Raw genomic sequence first — 9914 nt, 5'->3', positions numbered from 1 at the left:
TCTCTCTCTCTCTCTCTCTCTCTCTCTCTCTCTCTCTCTCTCTCTCACACACACACACACACAGTATACGTTGTGAGATTCTGTTGATACTATGTTCTTGCAGAGATGGCTAGAAGTTAGAGGTGATGGAGGGAGAAGTGTGACCACGAAGAAGCCCCAGAGTGAGATCTGGATGGTGATAAAGTTTCGTATCTTGACTCAGGTGCCAGTTCCAGGAATCTGATCCTGCAACCAGGACAAAGCCAGTGTCTGTCGCCCATCTGCCCACCTGCCCATCAGCCCACCTGCCCATCTGCCCACCTGCCTGCCTGCCTGCTTGTGTGCCTGTCTCTTCCCTCTCCATCTCAACACCCTCCCCCGTTTGTTACACACACACACACACACACACACACACACACACACACACACACACACACGTTTAGCTATGTCAAATGTCTGGGTTTGTATTGTAGTATACACAGTTAAAACACAACAGTGAAAACTGAGTGTGGGTGAGACCCTCTTATTATGACTGCAGCTTCTCTTCTGTAATTATTATCTCAATACGAAAAACGCGCAAACCCCACTTTGCTATGGGTAGTTATGGTCCATACATGATTTCACAAGAGGAGAACCAAAAGGCTTTTCATAACCTCAACAGCAGTTTTTGTTTTAGCATCAATAGCCTGGGCTGGGGCAATAGAGCTGGGTGGCTCCTGGCAAGACCTGATGCTGAATGCTGATTGTTGGGTGAGGCGGCCCTCCAGGGGCCGAGGGGCGGGGTTCAGTTCCACTAGGGTCCAGAAGACTGGGCACTGAGCCTCACTTGGCGCTGCGAGGTTTCTGAGGATCGCAGCGCCTGGCTGGGAACTTTCTCAGAGCTGCGAACAGTTTGGCTGGCGGCTCTGACTTTGCTTTGGGCACTGCTAGCTTCTCTCTTGCGGCTCCCACCGCGGTGAGGCTTCTCTCCTGCGTCTCCCTGGCCTCGGGCAGCCCCGCGCGAGGAAGCGGCGGCTCCGGAGCACGGCATGCCGTGGAACTTGACCGCGGAGCAGCTCTCGGCTTTGCTGCGGCTGCACAACCTGACACGCGCGCAGTTCATCGCGCGCTATGGGCTGCGGCCGCTGGTGCTCACCCCGCAGCTGCCGGCGCGCGCCAGGCTGGCCCTCCTGCTCGCCGGCCTGCTTATCTTCGCCCTGGCACTCTTCGGCAATGCCCTGGTGGTCTATGTGGTGACCCGCAGCAAGGCCATGCGCACGGTCACCAATATCTTCATCTGCTCTCTGGCGCTCAGCGACTTGCTCATCGTCTTCTTCTGCATCCCGGTCACCATGCTCCAGAATGTCTCAGATACCTGGTTGGGCGGTAAGGAGGTCTCTGCCTCTCCCTGTCTCCTTTCTGGTCGCCTTTTGTTTCTCCATGAAGAGACCCCCTGAATTCTTGGAACTTCTCCGCAGTACCTACTTGCTGAGGGCGCGTTTGTTTCTTTGTTTTATTTTCTTTGCCACTTCTGCTTGGGTCCAGCATCCGTCCTTGCTCTGTAGATATATTGGGTGCAATAAGATTTAAGTACAGTCGAGGGAAATGGCGATTCCTCACTCATTTCAGCTCCTTTCCGTATCTACCAGGTTTCTCCCACAAACTTTAAAATAAACCATTAAAATTTTTAAAATAATCTTTCAAATAAAAAAAAAAATTGGAAAGGTAAGTTGTCCTCTCTTTTCCCTCAACTTCCAGGCTTCCTTCCCAGTTGCTTATGTGGTTCACAGACAGGTGTTTGCATGTATTAACTAATACACGGATTTGACACCTTTCACAGCACATATATATTGCAGAAAAAAATGTCTTGGTTTAGTAAGCATATTCACTCTTCACAGGTAAAATTGCCCTTCATTAGAACAAGGGGTAGGGATGGCAAAGAAATGACAAAAACTGGAGTGACAAGTGAGGAGCAGTGGGTGGAATAGAGAAACAGTAGGGCACTGGGTTCCTGGGCCTCGAAGCCCTTCAGCAGTGATCTCTTCCAGGGCTCCTTGGACAGGAAGCACTAATTCTACTCTTGCCTTCATGAGTGCTGTATCCTGTGGGTGTGCTGTTTCTGCCCCTAGGCTAATTTCTTTAAATATGTGGAGGCTTTTTTTTTTTTAATCCCACCTTACCTACCATTGGGGGGATCACCAGTGAATACTTTCAACATCAGTTTTTTTTTTTATAAACTTGAGTTGCATTAATTGTTGGAAATAAGGATACTAAATTGCTGACTGTCATTTCACGTATGATGGATTTTCTGAAAAGCATGAGATGTTGAGTGCATAGCATTGATTTGAAAGTGATCCAGAGTATAGGTCATTGTAAACTGATTATAAATTAGAAGCTTTTGCATTCTCTCTCTGATTAAATAACTGCATTTGGACATTCTAGAGTTAACCCATTACAGCTAATTCCATCAACTTAATGGGAGAATTCTGGATTATCAAATAGAACTTGCTTTTTGAGGAGAAGTCATAGAGTCACGACTTTCCATGTTCATACACATATTTAGAAATATCTATTTTTCTACTGGGTGGTTATATCATCATTGTGACAGTGAGCACAAGCAATGAAGATCTTTGCTGGCTATGGAAGGACCAGGTTTACTACTTTGGCTCTAACACAAGCTAACTGAGCATGTCTGGGTCCCAGTTTTTAAATAACATTAAAATTGGGAGAAGTTTGCAAGTAGAGTGAGGCAGATCCTCTGCTGTAAGTCATGCTGAGGGATAATACTCAGAAAGGTCATAGGTCTTCTCAAAGAGGTCTTGGGTAGCCTGGGGGTTCTCTCAAGCCTTCTGCTCCCCTTCCTTCCTACTCTGGGGAGATATGTCACCCTAGCTTTATTTAGCCTCCAACTATTAAGCAAGGATCATCATCTGCCATTCTTATATTTTATATGGTAAAATACTATACCATATTTTATGGTGTAAAAATAAAGTGTGGTTTGGAAATGGTGATTGTTCCAAGTATAGTAGCACATATCTGTAATTGCTGTCCAAGGGAGGTGGAGAGGCAGGAGGATTTCATGTTTCTGGTAGCACTGTGAAACTGTCTCAAAAACCAGAAACATGTCATGTCATGGAAGTAGATGGTATTAAGAGGTGTTCAATGATAGGTGGCCTGTCCTTATTTATCTAGGTCAGTACTTATGGGATGAATAATATTCCATATATTGAATGACCAACAACAAAACGAAAGAGAAGAAATGTCTACAGAGAAGCTGTAAAAGGATATGGAAGAGAAGTAACTTGCATATAGGTTAGGATAGCATTGCAGAATTCATTTGATAAGTTGGCAAAAGACAATCCAAGCAAATGAGAGGTAAAACATAATTCTTTTTTATTGTTTTAAAATATATTTTATTAATTTATTCATATTACATCTCAATTGTTATCCCATCCCTTGTATCCTCCCGTTCCTCCCTCTCTTCCACTTTCCCTCTACTCCCCTCCCCTATGACTGTGACTGAGGGGGACCTCCTCCCCCTATATATGCTCATAGGGTATCAAGTCTCTTCTTGGTAGCCTGCTATCCTTCCTCTGAGTGCCACCAGGCCTCCCCATCCAGGGGACATGGTCAAATATGGAGCACCAGAGTTTGTGTGAAAGTCAGACCCCACTCTTCACTCAACTGTGGAGAATATCCTGTCCATTGGCCAGATCTGGGTAGGGGTTCGAAGCTTACTTCACATATTGTCCTTGGCTGGTGCCATAGTTTGAAAACATAATTCTTAATTTATTAATTTGCTAAGGTGATTAAGAATCTGCTATGTGGCAAACTACTTTTTCCTTGAGATTGTAAAAACAAATAATGCTTAGCCATATCCTTGTGGGGCCTCAGAGAATAGAATATACCCCAAATAGCTCAAGACAGTATTTAATATTTAGAAGAAGATCCATTCTGCTCTTGGAGCATGGGAAAATTGGGAAGGCTTTCCGAGGCTACGTTGTTTGAGCTGGGTCTTGAAGAATGATTTTGGTCATTTTCCAAAGAGGAGGAAGGGCTGTGCTGTAGGAGCATGGTCAGTTCAGAGTCTGGGGAGAGAAAGGTCTGATGTTTTAAGACCACTGTGTAAGGTGTTTCAGGAATACACAGCTGATATGTGGGAAATCGTAGGAAATAGGAGAAAGAAGGCTATTGTAAGTGAGGAGGAGAATGTTATGTAAAAGTGTAAAATATAAACATCCCTCAAATGCCACCAGGGATAAGGTGGGACAGGCAGTGACAGGAGGGAAGCTGCCTCCTGGAAGGGCAAACAGCCTCCTCCAGAGCTGTGGGCGGGGCTGTCACGTTTTTTCTAGTGTAATCACTATTTCCGTTTCTCTTCTCCTCTCCTTTCCCAAGAGAAGCTATGAACACAGTTTTTGTTTTTAATGATACCGGCATCTAACTCAGACTTAAGGAGTAAAATGCATTTGAGTAAAATAAAGCACTTGTTTAGCCTTGTCATATATAACCTATGAGCTTTAAGTTTATGCATTTTCTAAACATTTCTCTTCTAACGACTTTGCCAGCACTAGTCTGTGAATGGCTGCCATTCTCTGAAGTTCATTCTCTCCTGTCCTAATTTCCTTTCCATGGCTGGGATAAAACATTATGACCAAAAGCAACTTGGAGAGGAATCAGTTTGTCTCACACATCTGGATCTCAAGCCACCATAAAAGGGAGTCAGGACAAGAACTCAAGATAGGCTTGCTTAGACCACCTAAAATCATATTCCCAGGGGTGACACTGAGCCCTCACAGCAGTCATTAATCATGAAAATGTCCTGCTGACTCGCCTGCAGGCAATCTGATGGAAGCCATCTCATAATCAAGGTTTCTTCCTCCCAGACAACTTTAGCTTGTGTCAAAGTGACAAAGAACTAAGTAGCACATCTCCCTTCCTAGGAACGGAAGCGCCTGCTGAGTGAGCAGTTTACCAAGATCCTCAGCTGATGTTTGTGTGACTGGAAGCTTAGTATGCACCACTGTAAGCAGCTCTTCTCAGACCTGCCTGCATAGAGACTCTCCTGAAGGGCTCTTAGAAACTGCTGTGTGAGCCCAAGTCTGGACCATAGCTCTCAACTCAGATCCAGCTTGCGCTGACTTCTGGAGCTGGTGGTGCTGAATAGCTCTATGCAGGGATTGTGTCAGAATGTCTTGTTATGGGCCTAAAATTATCCCTAGTGGGAGTGTTTACACCACGAAAATCAACAGCTACAAATTACGCCTGCAAAACAAAAAGCCAAGCAAATGAAAACAGCAGCCAGCCTCTTCCATCCTACCCTTGAGCAAAGACTTTGTGCTGCTTCTTTTGCTGTGTGAGTCCGTTAAAAATGAGTTCATTTGCCTAAATCTCATTCCTTAGGAGATGCCCCTGACTTGCAGCAGTTACATTCAGTGTTTGACAGGAGGTAAGCTGGTGGGCAATGCTTTTTCTCAAACCATGTCCCTTTTGCTGTTGTCTTGGCTCAGTCATTGTACCCTAGGAATTCTCAGGGCTAGCAGGAGTGGGGCTTCTCTGCCTTAGGGTACCTTCCACTGCATGTAGCACGGGGGTGGACAGAGATGCGGCTCTGTCTGCTTTCCTTTGGGTCTGTGTAGCCAGATGCCAGGGCTGCGCGTCCTTCTTTCCAGACTCTTCACACCAGCTCTTCCTTCCTTCACCTTTTATCTTTCTTTATGGTGTGTTAAGCATCCCCCTCGCTTCGCTGACCAAATGTGTTTTGTTTCTAGCTAAGTTCAGAATAATGGATTTTGCTCCGACCAATTCTCCTGAGCACCTTTCTCTAGTCCTCATTAACACCTATGTTCCTTTTATTCCCTTTGCATTTCTATACTCTTTTAACTTTTAACAGTCCCGTCTTGATGCGCGAGCACGGAAGCAGTGCGCAATCGCTTCTATCATGATTCCTTTCTGTGTAGAGAGTACTGTCAGGTCTCACTTCTAGCAGACTCTAAGCTCCGTGCTAATTATTCCTTGAAGGAGTGGTCTCGCACCTGATCTGCCAGCGCATGCTGCTTTTACCATAGCACATCCTCTCAGCATCCTCTCAGAATCCGAATGCCCTCATCTTATCTCGCGCTTCTGCCCAGTCTCAACTCTAATCACTGCAGTCTCAATCACACAGGTATTCAGCACTTTTTTTTTCAGGTGTGCTGTAGGTGTGAGGAAACAGTGTTCTTGTGGGACATTAAGAAGAGGAAAGGAGCGTTGAGGGAAGAGCTGAGGTGATTAGTGGCGTTCAGGGTCCCAGCATGGTGTTGGATGGCAAGGAACAGGACTCAGCCTGTTGGGTTGAGCCTGATGGGTTGAGACTGGGGACAAGGGTGGCTCCAGGAGAAAGATGTGCTTACGGCACAGTGGGACTGTTCTGAAGGTCTTCCAGAAGGAAGTGGAAAATCAGTTCCAATTCCAGAGTCTGGCATTAATAAGTGGAGACAGGAGTGTTTGGAAGAAGCCTGCAGTGACCTGTGCCCATTTCTTGCACCATGGGTGCAGTGAGGACAGAGCAGTCTTTTGAACACACAGAACCCAGTGACTCCTCCCACAGGCTTGTGTGGACAGTGACAGTAATTTTTCTAATTGTGGATGGAAAATTAGCTAAAAGCAGTTTCAAAAAAGAAGAGGTTCCAAAGATATCCCAAGTGATGGTGGCAAGCGCGAGAGTGTACATCACAGACGGCTTCTTTTTGAAAGGTGCTCATAGAGAAAGAAGAGATAGCAAATTGCATTTCCTCGTGGCTGACCTGAAAATTCTCCCGCAAGGAATGGTTCTCAATCTTAACAACAGAAGGAACCCTTTGAGTTTTCCAAGGTATAGATACCCAATTCAAGCCCATACAGGTATGGAATTCACCGGCGCGAGTGTGAAGACTGCTGTTATGCTTTCAGTGTTCTGGTGATCAGGAAGCCTTATGACAAGAGCTAAGGCCGAGAACCGTGGAGGCAGCGGAAATGCCTATAGTACCAACAAGGTTAAAATAAAGAAATGATGAATGCAATGCTTTAAGTAGTGCGGTCCGGGCCACATGTACCAGCTAGGTTTTGTTTTTAATTTTTTGGGGAATAGAATTTAAAAATGCTTACAAAATGCAGAGGGTAATACGTAAAAGGAGTCCAGCAAAGACTGGTGGCAGTTGCATTACACGCAGCCTGGTATATCTTTATTGAAGCCTTAACCTCTTTTGGGGGCCTTTCAAGATGACTTAGGATCAACCTCTGGCCCCTACATCCACACACAGGTGAGCATACTCTTGTATCCACATGCGTACACACACCACATGTACATAATATATTCACACCACATGCCATATACACCTCAGTGCCTGTGCAAGCATACACATGAGCACACACACATATGTGCTCATAGAAATGGGTTGAAATTCAAGACATACAGAGTAGAGTAATTAATAATCGCCTTTCTAGAGAACATGGCCTCATTGTAATTAGCACACCCCACACCAAAGGTTTCCAGTCTGTTTTACTCACTGCCACAGGGAGTGTTGTAGGTGGATGATGCAGGGGGGATGCCTCTCACACGTCACTAGAACAGCACCTGCATCTCCTGTTAATAAGCAGAGCTATGCACGTGACTTTATGTGAGATATGTAATGGGCTTTGACTAAAAGGGAGGGAGACAGGAGAGAGGAAAAGAAAAAGTGTGCACCATGCTTATTGTATCAGGCTAGTTTTTAGAAAATGGTATTAATTTGTAATGCCCTTTCAGAATGATAGCCTGGCACTCCTCCAGCCTTATTACTCAGTTAGGGATTATAAAACAGCAGTTATGTTAGTTATAAGTTCCCCTTTTCTTTGATACTTTAGAAATTTACACATGGTGAAACTGTTGTAAAATCAGGACTGCCGTGGGTTTTTCTTTTGAAATATATTAACAGGAATGATTGAAAACAGCTGTTGAAAACAATCTCCTTAAAAAGAGAAGTATAAAAAATAAAGGACAGCAGCAGGAGTTGCTGTTGAGGTGAAGTGAGGAGCTGGGCTATGTGGTAAGCCTCTGGCTGCTCTTTGCCACCATCAGTTTGGTACACTAAGTTTTCCTGAGAGATGAAAGGGTCGCAGTAGCAGCCAGAGGTTTTTATTCAGGAGAGCCTTTCTGCTTCTGTCAATTGTAGTTAGAGTTACATTATAGGCCAAAACAGTAATGACAAAGCCTGAAAATTTTCCTTGTATCCTTAATGTGTGGCCCAAACTATGGAACTCTCTTTTCAGACATTACCCTGTGCCGTGTGATGGTTGTTAAGCTGGAGGAGAGCGTGTGGGGGAGGGCTTGACTCACTCCTAATTGAATAACTTGAGGGGGGGATATGTAGATTAGGCTGGGGATCTCTGCTATGGCACACTGGGCGATTTAAAAGTCTTCACCCAGACTATGTAGGCTTCAGCACGCAACCTGAGTCCACAGGATTCCTAGAGGTACCTCACTGCTCAGGAGAGTTTCTTACCCCTTCCTCATGGGAAAATATTTCCAACCATCTCCTGACTTTGGTTTCAGTTGGTCTTAGAATGTCTCACCTCAACACAGGCTGAACTATGGCATTTAATACTCGTCTCTGAGTGCTCTCCTCCAGCAGAGTGACTCATTGACTATGTTATTGGTCAACTTGACCTTCAGGTTTCCTGTCTTTTTCTGGGACTGGGGCCACAAATTTCTGGTACCATGTAGATCTTGCTTAGTCTTTCTGTGTGGGTAATAAACTCCCTGAATCTGGGTGGAGTCATATGGTGTCAAGGATGTGGGTTGATCACCTTAACTGACTACATATATGACAAGTGTGGCAAGCTGAGCTAACAGCTGCAGCAGAGACACTTGTGACCCCGTTAGTTGCAAGCCTGCTGGGGAATGCTTGACTGCTGGAAGGAAGTTTTTCTGGAGGACAAGAATGAGCAGGGCTGTCCAATGTGTTTCATACCATTGCTCACAAGCATCTGTGGGGGCTGAATTCAATTGATGGGTCTCTAAGATCTTCAGACCAGACATCCTCTGCCTGTGGTTTCTTTGATGTTCTTCTTCATAGCCAAAGTCCCAAAGTAGGCTTTTTGAGATCAAGATGAACCCACGTCAACCTCTCCTAGCCTGGGATGGACATCACTCTCTGCCACCCCCTTTTGTGTTTATGTTCTCTGTGGTGGACCAACTCCCATACTGTTAGTTTTTCTGAGTGCCAGTTCTTGCTGGGGCATCATCGTAGGTTAGAGGGATAGAGTTTCCTCTTAGCCTCTGGTGCTGAGAAAGATTCAGCAGAAGCTAAGCTCACTTCTGTTTGCATCTGAAAACTACAGTTTTCCAGTGACTAGTACTGAAGTACACAGGTAAAAGCTTACTGTTTTATGGGATTTCAAAGAACTCAAATTAAAACAGACCTCACTCATTCTTCCTATTACTGAGTTTCTAAGAAATTCATATGCGTACCAATTAGACTTTAAGCCATTCATATAATGGAAGTCTGAAAAGACAGTGAGTCTGTGCTTCGCCTGGGAGAAAGACAAAGGCAGTGCAGGGTAGAAAAATAAAAGTGTCTTGTGGAATCATACAGCCTTGGTTGCCAATTCTGTCTTCCCATTTATTAATTGCTGTATTTACTAGATTGCATCATACATGCCTGGCCTTAAGTCAGCCCCATTAGAGGACAGTGCAGAGAAGAGTTATAAAGAAATGCCCAATGCTGTCCCTGCAGTGTTAGAAGAAGCAGTAGAATTATATGGCAAAGTTCTAGGTTGTACAAATTGCTGAATTTTAGCAAAAAATATTAATATGTATCCAGTTCTTAGGGTTTCTAGCTTGACATTAACATGCATGTAATATTTACACCTTGGAAATGGAGAGATTGCTCAGTGGTTAGGCTCACTTGTTATTCCTACAGAGGACAGGAAATGGGTTCCAAGCAACCATGTGAGGC

The 9914-nt window shown here is 44.8% G+C and overlaps 1 protein-coding gene across 1 annotated transcript in view; it reads left to right on the top strand.

Moving 5' to 3' along the window:
* The first annotated feature begins 1007 nt into the window (after nt 1–1007).
* LOC127194287 (pyroglutamylated RF-amide peptide receptor-like) overlaps nt 1008–9914 on the top strand; it is a 55405-nt gene continuing 46498 nt past the window's right edge. The window contains exon 1 of the mRNA XM_051151594.1: nt 1008–1344. Within this exon, the coding sequence (XP_051007551.1) occupies nt 1008–1344 (337 nt within the window). The remainder of the gene's footprint in view (nt 1345–9914) is intronic.

This window comes from Acomys russatus, chromosome 10 (assembly GCF_903995435.1).
Source record: "Acomys russatus chromosome 10, mAcoRus1.1, whole genome shotgun sequence".
NCBI lineage: Eukaryota > Metazoa > Chordata > Mammalia > Rodentia > Muridae > Acomys > Acomys russatus.
This window is presented reverse-complemented; position numbering and strand designations above follow the sequence as displayed.